General features: G+C 56.2%; 1 protein-coding gene across 1 annotated transcript; it reads right to left on the bottom strand.

Moving 5' to 3' along the window:
* Positions 1-5,670: 5,670 nt before the first annotated feature.
* Positions 5,671-14,308, bottom strand: Bok (BCL2 family apoptosis regulator BOK). The gene is made up of 5 exons (XM_004868492.4): positions 13,927-14,308; positions 13,407-13,655; positions 11,534-11,662; positions 7,381-7,544; positions 5,671-6,593 (listed from the first exon to the last, which is right to left on the bottom strand). Exons 2-5 carry the CDS (start codon positions 13,624-13,626, stop codon positions 6,468-6,470), a joined length of 639 nt encoding a protein of 212 aa, XP_004868549.1. The 5' UTR covers positions 13,627-13,655; positions 13,927-14,308; the 3' UTR covers positions 5,671-6,467.
* Positions 14,309-20,809: the final 6,501 nt, after the last annotated feature.

The raw sequence follows: 20,809 nt of genomic DNA, 5'->3' as shown, positions 1-20,809 counted from the left end.
TGTACTCTGCAGCGTGGCACTGCCTTGGTGGTGATAGTGTTTTATACAAGATGCTTTCTAAGAGCTCACTGGGTCCCTGCACCACTGCTCAGCTCAGCTCACATGAGACCTTACAGGCTTCCGTCTGCATCACACAAGGGGCCTTCGGTTGAAAGCACCAGGCGTGGCCACGGAGGGGGACAGGTTATCTGTGCCACGCTGCAGGGGGAGCCAGGGGCTGGACCAGAGCCATTGCTGCTGCCTGTGCCAGGAGGCCCTGCTGCCTCCTCTGCACCACACGGAGCAGGGCAGGTGGCTCTCAGGAGAGACACGAGGGACATGGCTGGCATGGTCCTGGGGCCATTTTGTGTTTTTGTTTTAAAGGGAGAGGACTAGGAATTGAACCCAGGGCCCTCACGTTGAGCTATGTCCCTAGCCCTTTTTAAATTTTTCAAACAAGGTCTTGTTAAATGGCTGACTTGCCCAGGCTGGGCTTCACTGGAGATCCTCCTGCCTCCATCTCCAAGAGTGCTGGGATTACAGGCCTTTGCCATTCCCCCAGCTTCTGTGCCATTTTGTCAAAATGTGTGCAAACTCTGCAGTATCCCAGCTCCTGTCTGGGCTTTGGCCCCTGATCACTGGCTTGTCTAGGCACAACTGCTCATGAGGGAGGGACAGCTGTCAGGATGCTTCTATCTGCGCCAGCCCCACTTCCTCCCCTGTGCTATTAGCTCATTGGCCCCTTGTCCCCAAGCTGCCTGCTCCTTGGCACCCTCCCTGTCCAGCTCCTCCTGCTGTCCTGTCCTGTGTCCTGTTTTGCAGGCGCACATCTCTGCACGGCACACAAGGAGCCAGGCTGGCAGGCAACCTGTCCCTGTGTCATCATTTTCTCCTTAGCCTTCTCCTCCCTGCCTTGCCTGGCCCTGTGACAGCGGCAGGGTGGCTGTCCTCTGCTTCATTCATCCCCTCATTCATTCATTTATTAGATTTTTGAGACAGGGTCTGTGGAGCGCAGACTGACCTCGACCTAGAGGTGGTCCTCCTGCCTCAGCCTTTGGGGTGCTGGGATGTCGAGTGTGCTGCCACACCTGGCTGACCTCTGCCTCTTTTGTTCCTTCTGCATTCAGTGGTGGAACCCTTAGGCCTGCTTCCTTCACCATCAGGCTGCGTGGTCACCATGAAGTCTCCGCACCTGCTGCCCATCAGGTGCTTAGCGTGAGGCTGTCCAGCGGGCTGCACGTCCTCTGCCATCGCCGCCCTCCTGCTCCTGCAGACACTAACACTTCTCCTTCCATTCCGTGGAACCGTTTTCCGCAGCCCTGGGCCCCACACCCAGGGCCTCCTTATGCTGCGTCCCCAGCACTAAGCAGAAGCTGTTTCACTTTACTTTACAACTGTGCTCTGCTGCGCTTAACCCTGTGCTGTGGGCTTGTTTCTCCTGCTTCCCCTGGGACACCACTCTCCATGCGGCCTGCTCTCCTGTCAGGGCCAGCCTGACCCTGCAGTGAGTGTCACCTGCACGGGAGGGGGCTCGGTGTGGATGCTTGGTCCTCCTGGCTATGCTCAGTGACCAGAGAACCTGCACCTGAACCCTTAAACTCAGCTCTCCTCTGCATTTTTAAGCATGTGCAGCAAAAATTCAGCATTTCCTGGGCCACCAACCCTGAGTCCACATGGTCCACTGTTGGGCCTGGGCTCACCTAACCAACTTATACCACTGACTGGCACAACGTCCTTGCATTTTTTTTTTTTCCCCCCACTGGGGATCGAACCCAGAGCCTTTGCACTGGCTATGTCCTCAGTCCTCCTCTTATTTCAAGACAAGATCTCGCCAAGTCACTAAGCTGCCCAGGCTGGGCTCAAACTTGGCTTTCTGCTGCCTGGCCCTCCCAGTGCGCTAGGACTCCAGGTATGTACCACCACCTTGGGCTACACATTGCTTCTTTAAAGTGACATCCTCAGATGCTTGGTGGCTTTCTGGATATGCACGCCCTGAGAGCCCTGGGAGGTTTCACAGGTGTTCTTAAAAGTGAACATGAAGATACAAACCTCTTAATTTGTGATTGTTGTGGGGGTTTCTGAGCCAAGAGAATAGTGAACAACTTTGCAGATCACCTAAGGCCATCTGCAGGAAGAGGAGGAGCCTCCTGTCATTTTAGTAGAGTGCTGGCTGTCTTTTGCAGACTGGGTCTCAAGGCTGCCCCTCTCCCCTGGGGGCGGCAGTTGAGCAGCAGCAGGGCCTGGGCTTCTCCCTCCTGGGCACTGGGCCTCCAGGGCTCTCTAGGGACACAGCCCAGGTGTGTCCCGTGGTCCTGAGCCACACAGGCCGCCTCCCAGCTACATCAGCACAGCTTAAAGTGCACATGCACTTGGACCAGCGTTTCCACCCAGCCTCCAGGGTTACAAGCGTTTCATATGTATAGTCTTTGATTTATTTCTCTTTTAAGCTGAAAACCTTGGCCCACTGAATTGTTTGCTTTGCCTTACATGATACGTATCATTGTTTCAAAATAATAAGTTATTAACAAGAAGTATGCTGATTCAAGCTTCAGTGTTTTTGCTATTCTCCCTATACTTTTCCCAGTGAAGGTACCAAGTTAAAGTATATTATAACTGGAATAATTTCTCTTATGTCACAAACTTTGCCCACAATTTAACTGTTTAATTTCTAGAAATTGATTGTTCTCTTGCTAAGCTAGTTATATTCGCACAGATCATTTCACTTTTTTTTTTTTTTTTTTTTGGCAGTACCCCGGGCCTGTGCACTGAGCTACACGCCCCAGCCCCTTTTTTATTCTTGTTTTAAGACAGTCTTCTTAAGTTGCTAAATTGCCCAAGGGAGGCTCCAGTTTGCAATCACCCTGCCTCAGCCTCCCAGACTGCTGGAATAGGTGTGGGTCACCACCACACCCGGCTTTGACATTTCTGTGGTCTGAACTGTAAAATGAGCCAGGGATTTAGCTCAGTGGTGCCACCTGCCTTGCAAGCACAAGGTCCTGAGTTTGATCCCACATACCAAAAAAAAAAAAAAAACAAAAACCTGTCCCAGAACTGTGAAATGAGGCATACTTGTCCCCGAGGCATAGGGTACCAGGACTGCAGCATGGGTCCCAGTGGTGGCCCTGCTGGGCTCATCTGCAGATCCCCTGAGGGGAAGGGGCTGCCCACCTCTTAACACTGATCACGGATGTCAGAGGAAAAAGCCTGCTGCACCTCTGTGTCGTGTGGAGTTTTCCAGGGAATCTCAGAAACGCGGCTCTAGAAGCAGGGTTGCTAGTCCTAGGGCCAGTGCTTACCTGGCTGTGGGTGCTTCCTCCGTCAGGACACACTGCACCTCCACACTTCAGGTGATGTGCCCACCCCGCAGACAACAGAATCTGGTGTCAAATTTGGACTGGGGCCAAGCTAAGAGGCAGGAAACAGGGTCTTGGGGTGCTTTTGGGTTGCATTTCCCTTATATTCTTTTTCTTCTTGATTTTCGGAGCTCATGCGCTCTTTTGAATTAGGAATATTAATCCTAATATCCTTCATCTTAAATTGCAATTTTTTTATTAGGGCAAAATGCTAATACCATAAAATTCAATTTTTTTTGAGACAGGGTCTCACTCTGTAATTCAAGCTGACCTTGAACTCACTGGGCAGTCCAGGCTGGCCTCAAACTAGAGCCAGTTCTCCTGTTTTGGCCTCCCTGGGATTACAAGCGTGCTCCACCACGCCCAGTTCAAAATCCAACATTTCAACTGTCTTAGAGCACACGCTCAGTAGCATTCTGTAGTTATAAGGTGGTACAGTCATCACTTCTGTGTGAAACCCCTACCCATGGAACCCTGTTCCACTGCGCTGCCCCAGCCCAAAAGCCACTACTGTGCTTTGTTTCCTTACCAGTGCTTTTGACAGTGTTAAATATTTCCATTTTTCCACTATGTATTTTGTCTTTATTGTTCCTGGATGTAAACGCATGTAGGAAGATTTGATTACAACCCTGATTACAAAGGAAGTCCTCTATTTTCTCTAGTATTGTTCATTTCTGCCTCTCTCTTGCTCCACATGGCATTGTCCTAGCATGGAGGATGCAGTGCAGATCCGTCCTGTCTGTCACCATGGCTGGCAGTTGCCTCGAGTTTACGAGAAGTCCCGCTCCTCTCAGTGGAGGCACTGCGGTGACCCCAGGCTGGGCGCCATCTCAGGGGCCCCGGGGCCTTCGGTGCCGCTTCCTTGTGCTTTGGTGCCAGTGGGGCCAGTGGAGGCAGGTAGGACTGGGCTCTGCCCCACTCTTCACTTTGGGGGTTTTCCTGGCTATTTTTGCTTCTCTCATGAACTTTATAATCAGCTTGTTTAGATTTGGGGAAAAAATGTCCTGGTACTTTTATAAGGATGATAGCCACTTCATGACTATGTGATGGTTTTTTATGAGCATTTCTCCACCCAGGAACAATTTTTCTCTCTTCACATCTCTTCACATCTATTCTGGTGTCTTTAAGGTATTTTTAGGATTTTCCTTCTGTCCTCTTGCTATTGAAACAGCCGTCTCTGCCACCATGTCCTCTAACTTGTGTGCACACCCAGCCACTGGCCTCTGAGCTGCTTTAAACCCTGCTGTTCTCTGGGTCCCCTGTGCCCAAACATTGCTTTCTTGTGCTAGAAATGCCCCAAAGCCTCTGCTCTGGGAGGCCAGGAGGGTGGAGGGCAGCCTGGGCAGGGGGCTCCAAGACCCCGTCTGGTGGTTGGCAGAGCTGGTGCCCCCCAGCCAAGTCCACGCAACCCCTACAGGCCTCGGGTCCCCTCAGGCATGGGAGGAGCAGCCAGTGCTCTGGGGTGGGGGCGAGGGGGACAGGCACAGCAGGACCTGGGGGAAAGGGGCCTCAAGAGTGGCTCAGAGGGGCCGGGGGCCTCATGCACAAAAGCCTCGGCCTCTGGGACTCTGCCTCAAAGGAGACTGAATAGGGTAGAAGGCTCAGCAGTTGTCTGGCTCAACCCTTGAACAGAAGGGTAAACTGAGGCTGGAGGCTGTGTTTCAGCCTCCTGGCACCTGGGCTGGAGTGGGGTGGACCTTGGGTGTCTGCACCTGCAAGCAGGTAGCTCCCACCCTGCAGCAAGGCTGCATGGAGGAGACAACACAGGCTGTGGACAGATGAGAAGACCAGGGCAGATGGGGCCACCAGAGCAGGGCTCTGGGCTCAATATCTGGGCTTCCCCGAGTCTTCAACGGACCTTCACTTCAGCTGGGTCACCAGTGAGGCTGGGAGCTCCGTGTGCACTCAGGTCACTAGGACAGGGCCCTGGGTCTGGAGTGCAGGGGCTCAACCCACACCTGAAGGAGACAGGGCCATAAGCTATTTATGGGGTGCCCAAGCTGGGAAAGAAAGTCCCTGAGCTCATATTTTCTTTTCCAGCCTATCTAGCACCAATTTGGCCCAACAGCAACCCCACAGTCTCTTTAGTCTGACTCGAATCACCCAAGCCCTGCCTCCCTTGAGGAACTGATCAGAAGCTCCAGGGAATGACATCCTACACATCTCTAGTGCCCTTGCACCCTAGGCATCCTCGCTCGCTCTTTCCAAGGTGGGAAACAAGTGTCATTGCCTTTAGATGTAACCAGACAGAGCACCAGTCCCAAGAGCCCCTCCTGTGTTTTCCAGCAGCTCCTCACCGCTCACAGCATGGAGGAGACGCCTGGACACGAGACTGACATGAGAACGACAGTCAAGTTTATTCCCAGCATCCCTCCAGGGGCCTGAGCATCACTGACCCGGGCTGCGCACAGCCTGGCGGGGGACGGGGCACCTGCAGGGGCACGGGGCTGGAGGAAGGGCAGTGGTCACTGCACCTCTGGCCACAGGCCCTCCTCAGCGTACGTCGCTTGGGCTCAACAGGCTGGCGGGGGCTGCAGACCAGGCCTCACATGGGCCCTGCTCAAGGCATTTCAGACATCAAGGAGAGGCTGGGGACAGTCAGACTTCTGGCGACCGTAAGGGGCCAGGCTCCCCAGCGTCTGAGTGCTCAAGGTCCTGAGGGCAGCACAAGGGACCGATGGGTCACACTCGCCCTCCGGGGCACAGAGCCTCTGGGCTCAGCTCCTGCAGACCATCCTCATCCATGGCATCTTGTGCTGGGCCATCAGGTATGCTGGATGCAGCCCCACACCGGGACCCTGTCACGCCGGATGCACTGTCCACAGTGGGCCACAAGGAAGCCTCAGACCGGAGTGTGGGGCTCCTGCCTGTGAGGACCGAGGCCAACTCATGTCCTGCTGTGGCCCTTTCTCAGGCAGGGCCCAGGGCTGCCCCCGGCTCTCGGGCAGAGGCTCTGAAAGGAGGGCAGGGACTGCAGCGGCACAGGACTCAGGAGGGGCCCAGGGCTGCCCCCAGCTCTCGGGCAGAGGCTCTGAAAGGAGGGCAGGGGCTGCAGCAGCACAGGACTCAGGAGGGGCACAGGCTGTCCAGGTGCTGCAGGACTCCCAGGTCGGGCGCAGGGTGCCAGGCAGGCGCTCATCTCTCTGGCAAAAGCACGAAGAAGGCAGCCTTCAGGAAGTGCCCGAAGCTGCACAGCGCAGCCACAAGCCAGTGGGAGCAGAGGCCAGGGTCGGTGCTGACCACGCACTTGAGGACATCGGTCTGCAGGGAGGAGGGGACAATCAGAGAGCAAGTCCAGGCCCCGGGCCCCATCATCCTGCACCAGAGGGGGCTGCAAGGCTACTGAGGGAAGGAGAGGAGCCGAGCACATGGCCAGGGCCCTGTGGATGTCCCCCAGCCAGGGCCACCTCTCGGCAGGTAGCCCACAGGTGCAGGGAGCCCAGCATCCCTGCGGGGGCCCTTGGAACCTACACTGTTAGGAAAGGACCAATCTGGCTTCAGACTCCTGCGAGGGTGCTGACCCTGCCGAGAAGTGACCCGGTTTCCCCCAGAACACACACAGCACCCCACCTGGCAAGCCCAGCCCCAGAGGGGAAGCCAGGTGCAGAGGATGCGGCAGAGTCTCCAAGCCTGACTGGCCAGGGGCCCGGGCATGGAGGGGCTCCATGCACAGGCCTCGGTGCTTTCTCCCTGGCGTGGGACCCAGGGCAGCCAGGGTGACAGGACAAAGACCCCTGTGGGGTAGCCACGGTCCCCGAGGTGAGGGCAAAGACCAGCTGGGGCTGCAGTCTTCCCTGCAGACTGCCTGGGGCAGGGAGGAGACGCAGGGGCCACTGTCCCTCCCCTCCTCCCCGAGAGCCTGAGGGCCCGAGTGCTGCCTCTCCCGGGCCACCTCTGCTGGCCACTCCTGCCAGCTGCCTCCTGGGGCTCACCAGTCTTGGCCTCACAGTGGGGTAGGAGCCAGCCCAGGGCCACCCGCAGGTCCTGAGTTGTCTTGGCCCCAAGGCCCCTACCCGCCAGCCCCACCTCCACGAAGCGCAGTGCTCACCCATCCACCGCGCCGCCGCAGCCAGGTGGCCAGGGTCTTGCGTACAAACTCCCCCAGGCAGTCGACTAGGGCGTGAACCATGGCAGGCTGGGCCTGCCGCACACAGTCCACAGCCAGACCCGCGGCCACTGCATACAGGGACACCACCTTGCCCCATGTGATGCCTGCAGAGAGAGGGCTGCAGGTCAGAGGAGGTGCCCACAGCGGACCCAAGGGAGCCCGGCCACCATCTCCACAGTAAGTCCTGCCAGGCTCAGGGCGGTCCTCAGGCAGATGGACATCCCAGCCTCCACTGCACATTGCTCAAGACTCATTGCCCGGGGATTTAGCTCAGTGGTTCCGCCGCCTGCCTCACAAGCACAAGGTCCCGAGTTCGATCCCCAGTACCAAAAAAAAAAAGACTTGTCAGCCCAGTCTGTTGGAGGAGGCCACAGGGACCAAGAGAATAGCAGCACCCTGGTGGTGTCCACTGTGGCCTGTTCCTCTCAACAGCACTGCTGGACAGCAGGGCAGGGCCCACCTTCCACGTGTGATAAAGGAGGACCCGGGTCCCAACCACAGACCTCCTGAGACAGGAATGGGATAGGGCTGCCTGAAAGGAAAAGACACAAACAATGGGGAAAGAACATGCTCAGGTCATGTGACAGGATGAATCCTTGTGCTGACACTGATAATCCATGAGAAGGCAACTTTTCAAACTACGAGCACAGAGCAGGGACAGGTAATTCACAACAATAGGGTGCAAATAGCATTGGACATATGAAGAAATTAACCCCACTAATAATCAAAGAAAGGTAAATTAAAAGAGATGTAGATCATGACCAATCCCATTAAAGCTGTGTAAAGCCACGAGGACAAGGTGCCAGCAGTCTCCACTCTGCCGGAAGGACGCTGGAGATGTCTGCAGAGCCCGAGGTCACAGCGCCTGCCCCTGGTGGACCGAACCCTAGGGAGCAGTGTGTGCCAAGTCTACACAGCACCCTCAACCCACTTGCCCTGTGCCGGGGCGACCTCTGCAGCACAGCGGGGACCGCCGCCACCCACGGGCGACAGGGGCACCAGAGGCATCCTCAGCCATCAGGGAACAAGGTTTCATGCCTGCCACACGCTGAGCCTAAAGAAGTGGGAAGTGCAGGCTGCAGGTGCCCTGAGCCAATGCACACGGGAGGTCAGGACAGCACGGGACAGGCAGGCAGAGGGGCAGCAGCCGGGGCTGGGGGTGGGACCACAAGTGGGCACCAGGTTCTGGGCAAGGAAAACTCCCGAGAGTCACAGGTGGGGATGCCTGATGCAGAATACTCCAAACGGCACTGACCTGTGCCCTCTGGAATGGTCCGCCGTGTGACATGAGTTTCACCTCTGTGAAATCAGACCACATCACTCCTGGGCCTGAACTCTGCTGATGTTATGTCCCATTTCTTCCTAAATAAATCCAAAGCTGACATCCCAGCTGGGTGGCCCCATCCCAGGCGACCTCAGGCACCACCCTGGTCCTCTGCCTGCCACTCCTGCCCAGGGCTCTGCCCCAGGTCAACAGACCCTGCCGCCAGTTCCCACAGGTACCCAGGCAACTCTGCTCCTGCCTGTGCCCAGGGCACCGGGTGGAGGGGGGACAGTGACGGGACCTTAGGGCCTGCTGCCAGGAATGTGCACCGCAGCATCTGCCATCTGTGTGGCTGGCAGAGGAGCACTCTGTCCTGTGAGAGAACAGTGCACCTGTGGGCTGCAGCACCTGGAGCCCACAGGGCCCAGCAGGGCCACGCATAGGGACACTGTCTGGGGCAGGTCTGGGGCACTCCCGCTTTCCCTTTGCTCTTGTATTTTCTTTCTTTTTCACTGAGACATAATTTCATCACCGTAAAATTTATCTTTCAAAAGTGAGATGTTACAGGATGAGGCAGGAGGATCGCTGTGAGTTCAAGGCCAGCCTGAGCTACAGAGAGAAACTGTCTCAAAAAAACAAAACAAAACAAAACAAAAAGCAGGATGTTGCATGTGGCATCTTCACAGGTGCACAACGACCCAATCCCAGAACATCTTCCTCACCCCCATGGAGGCCCCAGAGCCATCAACAGTCACTCCCTGTGTCTTCTTCGTCCCCACTTCCTCTCTACAGATCCGCCTGCTCCGGACACTTCCCAGGAGTGGAACCACACAATCTGCTCTGTTCTGCATCAGACACACATCACTCCACACCCTGCTGCCAGGGTCCCACACAGCACACCTCAGCACTTCATTGCTTTTCATGGCTGAACAATATTCCATGTCCTTTTGTCAACTGGCAGACATGTGGGTTCTTTCCTGTGTGTGTGGTACTTGGGATGGAACCAGGGCTTCAAACTGAGCCACATCTATTTACTTGTTCATTTTTCAAATAGGGCCTCACTAAGTCGCTGAGCTGCCTGGTCTGGGCTTGACCGTGCCACCCTCCTGCCTCAAAACTTCCAGTGCTGGGTGACAGCCATGGGCTACCACACCCAGCTCATTTCTACCTTCTAGCTCTGATGAGTAATGCACTATGAACATTTCTGTGCAAGTCTCTGTGTGGCATGTTTTGTTTCTCTTGGGCAAATGTTGAGGAGTAAGCTGCATACAATCTGGTGACTCCATTTGAGCATCTGAGGAGCTGCCAGCCTGGTTCCCAGAGTGGCCACACCATCCCCAGCAGCAGATGAGGGCCCTGCCTTCATGCCAGGAGGGGCCCGGGCTGACTGCGGGGCTGGCTGTGCTCGGAGGTCTGCAGCATCCTGGACCAGCGCTTCCCTAATGACTGGTGACACTGAGCATCTTCCAGGTGCTACTGGCTTATCGTTTTGTTTCAGAGTTTTGTTTGTGCTTTGCTGAGGGGCAGCACTGTGACCTCATTTGCCCTGGTACCCCACTGCTCTGCTCCCTACTCCGGCGGCCCCCGGGCTCAGAGAGGTTAAGAAACCACCGAAGCTCAAGCAACCTGTGAGCAAAGCAGGCCACACCTCGCCCTGGATCCGAAGAGTCCTCTCGGGCCCGGGCCACATGGGGTTATGGACACTGTGGTGGGCGGCGGCAGCTGCTGACCTCCGAGGGCAAACACAGGCTACAGCTGAGCTCCCCCAGCCCAGAGCAGGCACCTCCCCCATCTCGGCCCTCAGCACTGTGGCCCCCGCCCACCAATTCGTCCTCCCCCAGGAACCTTCTGGGGGCCCCTCAATGCCCCCCAGCCCTGCCCCTCCGGGTGCCAAGCTGAGATCTCAGAAATGAACATTCCTGCCTTTTAAATCCAGTCCAAGGCTCGTAAAGAGGACCAGTGGTCCAAAGACAGACACCCAGGCGCCTACCACTCTGGGTTCCTTCCTGAGCCCACCCAGGGCCACCATCACAGGACCCTCGTCACCCTGCTACTCCCTCTCCTGCCCGTGTTCCCACGGTGCAGGGGCTGCACCAGCCAACCCCGTCTGTCCGGGGAGGCACCTCAAGGAGCCTCTCTCAGGCCATACCCACCTCAGGCTGCCGCAAGGCTCCAGAGCCAACGTGAGCCCAACGTGGGGGTGGCAGACTGATCTGCAGATTGTGAAGGCAGCGGGCTCTGAGTATCCCCAGGAGCACTGGGCAAGGAGTCCAGCCACCACCACTGGCCCAGCCACCTCAGCCCACACCAGCCTGTGGCACCTGCTGCCCCTCAGGGAGGGCTCCAGTGTGTGCTGCAGAAACAAGGTGAACCGGGGCACAGGACCGACCCCGCTGGACCCCTGCCAGGACCCAGCCTGGGGAGCCTTCCTGCCCCACAGCCCCTGCGCCTCCCTTCACTCCGGCGCAGCCACGGTGGCCCCTGTCCAGGGAAGCCGGCAGTGATCCAGCGGTGGCTCTGGAGGCCGGATTCTGCGTGCCCCCACCACACCAGCCACTAAGCAGGAAGGCATAGCCCAGTCCGGCCCACCCTGCCCCCTAGGGCTGCCAGAAGAGGACACCCGGCTCAGCGCAGGTCACCCCTCGAGGGTGGGCTGTGGGGTGGGGCCTGCTCTCCGCTCTCCTCCTTGAGGCCAGAGGTCACCAGGCCACCTGAAGGTCATCTTCACAGGTTGGGGACTGTGGCTTCCCCTGGCACCTCCAGCTTCTGCCTGGTCCACACACTGGGTGGCCCCCTGAGCTCCCTGGGGTGCACACGCCTGCAGCCTACCTGCTGAGAAGATGTGGCCTGCCACAGCCAGGAAGGCGTCGGTCACCACGGGCTCGGACTGCAGGGAGATGTGCAGCTGGCGGGCCACGTTGCGGTACACGCTGGGCCGGATCTGCTCCAGCTCGTCCCCTAGCAGGTACACCGGTGGATCAGAGGCAGCTCACGGGCAGCCCGGCCAGGTGGGCTGGGGACCCATGACCTCCAGCCTGACCCCCACCTGACTGCACCCAGCCCCAACTGCTCTACCCTCATTCTCACCCCGCCTGACCCCACCTGACTGCTTGCTACCCCCCAATCTCAGGCTCCAGGAATAAAGAGACCCAGGAGGGGCTGGGCCCTGAGCAACAGCCCCCAGGACTGAGCTGGCTGGGCCGGTGGGGCGAGAACCCGTCGCAGGAGCATGGGCCGTGACTGCTAGTGACTCAGGTGGGCAGCAAGCAGATGGGAAGGCAGCTGAGCTGCTAGGGCGGGCGGCAGGAGGGACAGGCAAGCAGCCAAGGCCCAGTGCGGGGAGAGGAGGGCATCAGAGCCCACACAGGTAGGCAGAGCGGCCCCCCAACACTTCGAAGGGGCTCTTGGCCGGGTCCAGTGGGTGAGCCTGCTCAGAGAGGCCGAGCCCAGCACGGGCTGCGGTGCTGCACACCCTCTAGCCTGGGCTCTCGGACCTGCGTGCCACACCCTCCGCTGTGGAGCTGGGGCGCCCTTGGCCCAGGGTACAACCACTGCTGAGACAGGGCCGGGAATTCCACACAGCCCCGGGCTTGGGTGTCCCCAGCCCAGCCACTTCACCAGCCAAAGCAAACAGGGAAATTCGGCCGACCAGACCGTGCAGTGATAAAGACCAGCTGCACCCCATCTAAGTAATTAAGCTCTGGAGAAGGAGCAGAACCCAGAGGCCAGCCAGGGGCGGGGGTGGCATGGAAATTCCCAAGGCTGGGCTGGCTGCCCCCGGTGCAGACCTGGGGCCCTCCAGAGACTTGCCCCAGGCCACAGCTGCAGGGCCTGACCAGACTACTCTCCGCTGTTGAGGGTGTGGGCCCCGCCGTAGGGCATGCAGTCCCGTTGGGCAGCAGAACAAACCAAGTGCTTCCCGGCGATCCCCTCAGCTATCAGGATGTGCTTACCTGAGGGTGGGGAAATCCTGAGGTGCCGCCTTCTGAGAAGACAGAGCGGACAGCCTGGCCAAACGGCAGCTCGGCCCGACACAGTGGGCAGTGGCCCTTGAGGAGTCTCACTCAACAGACTGGGCACTCCCAGACCGGCCAATCCCCAGGCAGACTCACTCCTCTGCAGGCCCTGCTGGCCCCCAAGACACTGTTCCCCACCCTCCTGGCCAGGCAGGGTCTACATAGCCCTGCTCCCAGGGACCAGCACAGCACACAGATGCAGGGTCCACTCCAGAGTGAAAGCACACAGTGTTGGCCCAAGAAGAGGCCACCCCCGGACCCGCCATCAGGGCTCTTCTCTGCTGTCACCCCCTTCCCAGGCACCGCCCGGCCTGCATGGGGGTGGCTGAGGGTCGTCTGTCCGACCCTCCTCTGATGGTCCAGACCTTGGGGAAGATACAGAGTCTGAGGCCTGCGATCCCAGAGACAAGTGTCCTCGTCTCCCCGGGAAGCTGGGGAGGGGAAATGCAGGGGAAAGAGCAGCTTGGGATTTCAGCCAGCGACTCTAAGTCCTATTTTCCAAAACAAACACGGGACACGTGGTCCCACGAAGGATCTCTGCGCCCCGCTGAGTCCAAGGGTCACTCTGAGGCTCAGCCACTAAACCGGGCGAGCTTCAGTTTTCGGCTGGTGAGGCCAGGGTGCCCGGGCTGGGCGATCAGGCACAGGGGCGCGCGGGGCAGACGGGGCCGGGAGGACGCACTCACCCAGGCGCAGCAGCACAGCGCACACCTCCGCCAGGCGGCCCCCGGGCACCGCGGCGCGCTCAGGCGCGCTCCAGGCCAGGCCGGCGCGCAGGAGCCGCGCGTGCACGAACTCCCGGCCCAGCGCCTTGGCCTGGGCCACCAGCTCCTTATCGGTGGGCGAGCGGTCAAAGGCGTCCAAGATCTCGGCGGCGAGGACCGAGGAGCGGCGCAGGACCTCCATGGCGAGCACGCGGGCGGGGGGCGCGGCACCTGCGGCGACACCAGTCGAGGGACCGGGATCAGGACCCGGCCCGCCCCCGCCCGCCCCCGCCCGCCTTACCCCTGCTTCCGATCGCGTGCACTGGTTGCCAGGGCGCACAGGGACCCGCTGGGCGGGGCCAGGCCGGGGACCCCGCGACGCCGGACCCGCATCTCCCAAAGCCCCGATCACACCCTCAGGTTCCTGGGCTCCAGCGCCATGGGGACGGCAACCCGCTCCGGGACCTGAGTCCTTCCCGCCTGCGCCCCGCGCGCAGCTCACCTCTCCCAACGCATGGCCGGGGTGCGCGGTCCGGCCTGGGCTCCGCGCTCCCTACCCCGCCCCGGGCCCAGTCCACGCCCAGCCGGGGTCCGCGGCTTCCCGGGCTCGCAGGCTCTGGTTCCGCGGGCGTGCGGGGCGCGCGGCGAGGTCCCGCCGGCTGGGGCGAGGCCGGGGCTTCGCCTTCTAAGGAGACGGCAGCCCCGGGGCGGAGCGTGGAGCGGCCTGAGCCGCCCCGCCTCGGCTTAAGGAGGCCCGATTCAGTTCCCTGGACGCGGGAGGAGGAGGCGGGCGGCGCGGGCCAGGAAGGGGGTCCAGACGGGCCTCACAGCAACCGCCCGTTCACCCTGGCTCCGAGTTAAAGCTGGACTGATTACCTGTCTTTTTACTGACTCGCAGACTCTACAGATTCTGATTAGTGCGTTTTGTCTGGCATGAGCATTTGTGTTCTAGGTGGATACCTCCATTTGTACTGTGCGGGAGATTTTGCAGATATCTTCTCCCGTGCTGTGGTTTGCTTTTGCTTTTAATGAACAGGAGGTTTTGGGGTTTGGGGGTTTGTTTGTACATGATCCATCTTTTCTTGCTCAGGCTGGTCTTGAACTTTCGAAATCAAGTGATCTCCCACCTCAGCCTCCTGAGTGCTGGGATCCAGGCACCACTGAACCCGGCCAAAGTAATGAAGTCAGATTTACCCATTTTTTCTTTCATGATTGGTGGTTTTTCATTAGGGTATTCTCCTAATGGTTTCGCTAGGATATTCTTTTAGGAGCTTGTTTTAGGGCTCACATTTAGATTTATGAGGGGTCACTTAGTGATATCCTTGTGAATGGTGTGGTACAGATCGGAGCCCCCCCCCCCCCAATATGAGTCTCCAAGTAATCCAGCTTCGTTTGGTTTTTGGTTTTGTTTTTTGTGGGGGGGGGGGGTTGGTACCGAGGATCGAAGTCGGGACCAGCAGAACCACTGCGCTAAATCCCCGGCCCTCCGCATCGTTTTTGAAAGCTTCCTACCAAGGTCTGTTTCTGGACTCTGTTCTAATCCACGGGTCTATTTATGTTGGAGCCAACCTCACACATTTTCAGCAACAGGATTAACCAGCTTGACCTAATTCACACCTACAACCCTTCCCTGGAAGCTGTAGGATGCATATGCTCTTCCTGTGCACATGGGATGTTTATCAAAATAGCCCGAAGCCTGGCTCTAGACAACTGTCAGCAGATTTCAGAGGACTGATGTCATACAGCATGTCTTCTCTGAATTAAATTAAAACTCAATTATAGGGAAAACAACTAGAAAGTCTCTTAACTGATTAGAAAGGAACTATACTTACAAATAACAAGGGTCAAATAAAATACTGTATTGTCAAGTGTAAAAATATAATGAAATCTGCCAGGCATGGTGGCGCACACCTGTAATCCCAGCACTCAGGAGGCTTAGGCAGGAAAATTGCCATAAGTTTGAGGCCAGCTTGGGCTACATAGTGAGTTCAAGACCAGCCTGAACTAGTGAGACCCTGTCTCAAAAAATAAAAAAGAATACAAAAGAAACCAAAAAGAAAAAATCTGTGAGTTGCATCTAAAGCAGTAGGTAGAGGAAACTTTATAGCTTTAGAAGAAAGGTTGAAAACTAATGTTCCAGGCTTTGTCTCAAAAAGCTAGAAAAAGAATAAGAACCCCCAAGATAAAACGAAATAAACTGTAAGGGAAGAAATTGATGAAACAAAACAAAATCAAATAAACAATCAACAAGACACCAGAGAAAATCAACAGAGCCAAAAGGTTTTTTTAAAAGAGATTAATAGGATTAATAAACCGCTTGAAAGAGGAAGAAAAGAGAAAATACAATTTCTACTCTAAGGAATGAAAAAAAGCACATTGTTAGATATACTGCAAGTATTAAAAAGGTAGTAAGAAAATACCATGAACAGCTTTTTGGTGGCCCATTTTACTTATTTTTTATCAATCTTATTGGTGCACTTTAAGTACACATAACGACCACATTCATCGTAGGTAATCTGTACCTGAACATAATATGGCCGATTCTTTTTTTTTTTTTTATGTCCGATTCTTCTCTTTCCTCAATTCTTCCCCTCCCTTCAACCCCCCTTCTCCTCATTTACAAAAGCTTTGTTTCCATTTTTCCTTCTATTCTCTTTTTTTCCTTTTCCCTTCCTTCCATTTCTCCTTCCCCCTCCCTTAGTTCCCTTCCCATTTGAACATTTTCTTCCTATTTCCCAGTATCTATTACACATTTTGGTCCTTATTTATACTTTCGGTTTCTCACAGCAGAGAAACAATGCAATATTTAAACATGTGTATCTGATTTATTTCACTTAAGACTATGATCTCAAGGTGAATCTATTTACCTAGAAATGTCTCAAGTTTATCCTTCCTTATGGCAGAGTAGTACTCCATTGTATAAAAAAAACACCCACATTCATCAGTTGTTGGGCATTTGGGCTGTTTCCAAGAGTTAGCTATTATAGACATAGGTATGCATATATCCCTGGGAATGATGCTTTTAATTCTTTCAGGAAGGTACCAAGAAGGGGAATGGCTGGCCCAAATGGAACTTGGTTTTAGTTTTCTAAGGAATCTCTACCCTGATTTCCACAGTGGTTGCCCCAGTCTGCACTCCCACCAACAATGGAGAAGGGTTCCTTTCTCCCCACACCCCTGCCAGCATTTGTGATTGGTTGATTTCTTGATAGCGGCCATTCTTTCTGGGGTGAGGTGGAATCTCAGTGTTGTTTTCATCTGCATCTCTCGAATGACCAGTGATGTTGAACATTTTTTCATATATTTATTTGCCATTGCTATTTCTTTATCTGAGAAGTGTCTATTTCAGATGTCCATTTTTGAATTGGGTCTTTAAATTTGGGGGATCTGATTTTTTTGAGTTCTTTATATATTCTAGATAGTAGTCCTTTGTATGATAGTCCATTTTAAATATTAGATGAAACACACTTTACCAAAACTGACACTAGAAGACAGAGAAGAGCTGGATAGTCCTGTACCAATTCTATAAACTTAATTCATAACTTAAGATCTTTCCACAATGAGAATTTTAGTTGCAGATAGTTTCGTTGAGAAATTCCTTTAAGAGCTGAAGGACTATCACCAATCTTACAGAAAGCTGTCCGGAGAACAATGATGAAGAACTCCTTCCCCATCAGTTCGTGAGAATAGCAGGCCAAGAGGCGAGATGGTGAGGGGCATCTGTCCCCATGGCTTCCCCGTGAGTAGAACGGAGAATAACAATGCCACTCTCTTGCTGCTGGAAGACTGAGTTGGGTATGTCGTGTGGAAAAGCTGCCTGTCCTGCTGTGCTCAGTGACAGCTACGTCTGCAGAAGCCGTGGAGCTGTAGTTGTGGGGGTGTTGGGAGGAGCTGTAACAGTGCGGAGACTGAGGACAGAGAGCCTTGGATTTCTGAAAACCACTCAGGCTTGGCCCTCACTGTACTTTATGAATAGAAGGTTAGCAGCTCAGAGAGGGAAAGCAAGACACCCAGGGAACAGCTGCAAACCAGGCACGGCCAGGTGTGGACTTGGAGCTTGACTCAGTTCCCCCTAATGTGCCTGTGTAGGGAGCAGAGCCATGGCCTGCAGGCCTGGAGCAGGAGGCTCACATGGCTTCCTCCCTGCTGTAGCCGCACCATAACAGTTCATGGCTAGGTGTCCCCACAAAGCCTCAGTGCTCACAGGTGGGGTTTGAAAGGTGATGGAATTTGGGGGTTGCTACAGCTAAATGTGCTGTTAGGAGAGGGGCCTGGCTGGACAGCCGGTCAGCCGGAGTGTGGCCTGGAAGGGTTAATCCCCTCCAGGCCCCGCTCTTCCTTCTCTGCTTCCTGTCTGCCACGATGTAGGCAGCGCTCTTCCCCCAGGTCCCTCTGCCCTGCTGTCCTGCCTCGGAGCCAGCTGACTGTGGACTGAAACTGTAAGCTAAAATACACCTCCCCCTTAAACCTGGTGGTGTTGGGTGTTGGGTCTCAGCAACGAGAAAGTGACGAAGACACCCACTCACTGCCTCTTGTTCCCCTTGTCTCTGCTTCCTGGGTGCCGCTGACAGAGGTTGGTCAGCGGGCAGTGCCAACAGACACAGCCCCTTCTATCAGGAGCTACAGGAGCCAAGGTGAAGCTGAGTTGCAGATTGTTCAACACAGAATATTGATGGCAGGAGGATCCAGAACCACCCTAAATGTTTATTAAGAGAGAATGAAACCAACCTGACCAAAAAACCTTATCCAGACCTTCAAGGCCCAGGCCAGGACCCCAGCTAGCTTGAGTCCTTCCTTTAGTGATGACGGAGATTAAAAGTGAACCTAGGGAGGGTCCAGCTTAATGCCTGGAGCAGGTGCTCCACCTCGGTCAGACTGGCCCTCTGCAGACGCTCGGCACCAGTTTTACGGGGTGCTGTGGGGGCTGGGACCAGCTGGGAGGACCGCAGCCCCGGTTTCCCGGCTCCAGAGCAGCTCTCAGGGCCTGAGCGGCACCTTGGCCTGAGCATCTCGGTCACGTGGGCTCTGCTGGAATCCAAGGTGACCCTGGGTTCAGGCCAGGGAGTCGTGTGGGTGTCGCTGAATGGCCCTGTAAGTCTCTGATCCAGGCTTCCTCCATCTTGAAGGGGATGAGAGATGGGGAAAATTTAGGAGTGTAAACCTTGTTTTGCCAACTTTTAGACAGGCTTTCCCTACCTCGAGAACATGTCTCTGTGCAGGGCTGAGAAGAATTGGAGCCAAGGTTTCCCAAAATGAAAGGCAGTCTTGGTTCTGCTGTTAGTCACCTATTGGGCATCTGTAGGCCCAGGGAAGAATCAGCTTTTAACAAAAGCACTCTTAAGTCCCTGACTGCCTCAGAAGAAAGCACAAAGCATGCTTTTAATAACCACGAGGTTACAGTCCCAGGAGTTTGTTTGTCCTCTGTCCCATGGGGTCTCTGATGTCCTCTGTCCCTGTAAGATCCCTGGGGTCCTCTCTCCCATGAGATCCCTGGGGTCCTCTGTCCCATGGGGTCCCTGAGGTCCTCTGTCCAGGTGGTTGTCTTGGTGTCAGGCAGGCAGGCATCTCCCTGGCCTTTGAGGTTGGAGGTGACTGGTCTGATCTGACTGGCTCTGTCCCCTTCCCCAGTTCCCTACCTTCGGCTTGACTTCCTGGAGCCTACTTTCCTCCACTCACCCTGGGCTTTGATTTTCTGTTCTGCAGAAGTCTTGCTCTGCACTTTTTGTTGCTGTTAGGTTGTGGGACTCTAATTCAGGGCCTGCTCATGCAAGCAAGTGGTCTGCCACTGAGCTGTACCTCTGGCCCCACAGCCACTGCTGTCCTGCCTCTGTGCCCTCTGGCCCATGGTGACCCAGATGGTACGCAGTTGCTGCTCGACGAGGAGCCTTCTGAGTGATACCAGCTCAGACTGTCTTGGGCACAGAAGAGGTCATGATTTTTGTGACCAAAATGTCCAGAGAAGTCTGCTGATTTCAGGCATGACGATCCAGAAGCCTATCTATCCATTAGCGGATCTGTGCCCCTCTCTGATGGTGTCACCTTCAGGTAGCCTGTCCTGAGTAGGACAGGATGACACCCACCGATCCCTGTCTACACCACAAAACCTCCATCTTCCCAGGTATCCCCCAGGGCTGTCCTGGGGGCAGCTCCTACGATATCCCCGCTCTGATCTTCTGTGGCTGGAGATGGGGAGGTGCTGAGTGCCTGCCTGGATGGGAGCAGAGGCTGTCAGTGCCTCCCAAACCACAGCTTCTGTGTGCACCCACTGTCCTGGGACCAGTGGGTTCGAGGGGCTCTGCCACCCATTTCCTGTGCCCCATGGGTGTGGGACAGGCCTGAGACTCTGCTCTTATATTCGTGGGGAGTGGTCTGCTGAGTTCCTGGAGACCCTCCCTGCATCCAGTGGCTTTCTCTGCTGAGTCCTACCCTTCCCCCTACCAGAAGTGAACCCTGGTCTAATGGGGGTGCTGCATGGGGGACTGGCAGGGTCCAGCCTGCAGGTCACAGGGAGCAGGTAACAGCAGAACTCTGGACTTTGTGCTGCTCCCTCCCCAACAGCATCCAGCAGTCCCTTCTCCACAGCAGCAGCAGCCCAGGACGTGAGGAGGCGTAGTTGGCATGGGCTTTGGGCTGGATGCTGTGGTCACCAAGCGAAGCTGGCTGGCACCGAGCAGGGCGGTACGCAACCTGAAGTCCTGTCCTTTGCAGATCAGGCATGTCACCTCGAGGCAGTGACAGCTCGCCAACTGACCAGAAGGAGGACCTCGTCACAGTGTGCCAGCCATGCCGAGCAGGGTGCTAGGGTGCCGTTGCCAGCTCGGGGCGAGCACACGCTGCAGAGAACAGGCCCGACTCTGCCCTGAGCCCTGGACAGCTGTCCCCTTCCTGAGCACAGGGCCCGGCCCCGGCACACTGTCTACACCAGCCTCCCAGGATGGGCTTCTTCCTGAGCCAGCCCTGAAGGCTGCTGCACTGCTAGTGTTTGCAGGGGCACTGACTGGGGTGAATAGGAACGGGCAGGCCTGGATGGTGTGGGCAGAGATGGATGTGGCTGGACACATGGACTCACAGGAGCTCTTGAGGACAGGGCGCGCAGGCAGCAGCTCTCTGCAGAAGCTGAGTCTCTGAGCTGGACCAGGCTTTTTGGCCGAACCAGAGCCTGCCTTCTGGGAGGGTTTCCCCAACCACTGCTGTGTTCCTGTGCTCCTGGGGGGGCCTGTGTCTTGGCCTCTCTGTTCCCCTTCTCAATATGGCCTGGCAGCCACGGGGCGCTCACCCCACCTTCTCCCCAGAGTGCTCCTGGAGGAGCAGAGCTGGGGATCTCGCGTGCTTAAAAGCCTCAGCCATCTGCCGCCCCTCATTCTTCCTCAGCTCTTAAGGATCCT

Source organism: Heterocephalus glaber, unplaced genomic scaffold, assembly GCF_053883595.1.
Source record: "Heterocephalus glaber isolate CG9 unplaced genomic scaffold, H.glaber_assembly_v1.0 deba00001226, whole genome shotgun sequence".
In the NCBI taxonomy this organism is placed as follows: domain Eukaryota; kingdom Metazoa; phylum Chordata; class Mammalia; order Rodentia; family Bathyergidae; genus Heterocephalus; species Heterocephalus glaber.
Note: the sequence above shows the minus strand (reverse complement) of the source record. Positions and strands in the feature narration are given on the sequence as shown.

Coding starts and splice junctions, on each gene's coding strand:
- Bok (XM_004868492.4), bottom strand. CDS start 13,626: ATGGAGGTCCTGCGCCGCTCCTCGGTCCTCGCCGCCGAGATCTTGGAC. Junction 11,663..13,406: donor CGCTGTGCTGCTGCGCCTGG/GTGAGTGCGTCC, acceptor TGTACCTGCTAG/GGGACGAGCTGGAGCAGATC. Junction 7,545..11,533: donor AGGCCACATCTTCTCAGCAG/GTAGGCTGCAGG, acceptor CTCTCTCTGCAG/GCATCACATGGGGCAAGGTG.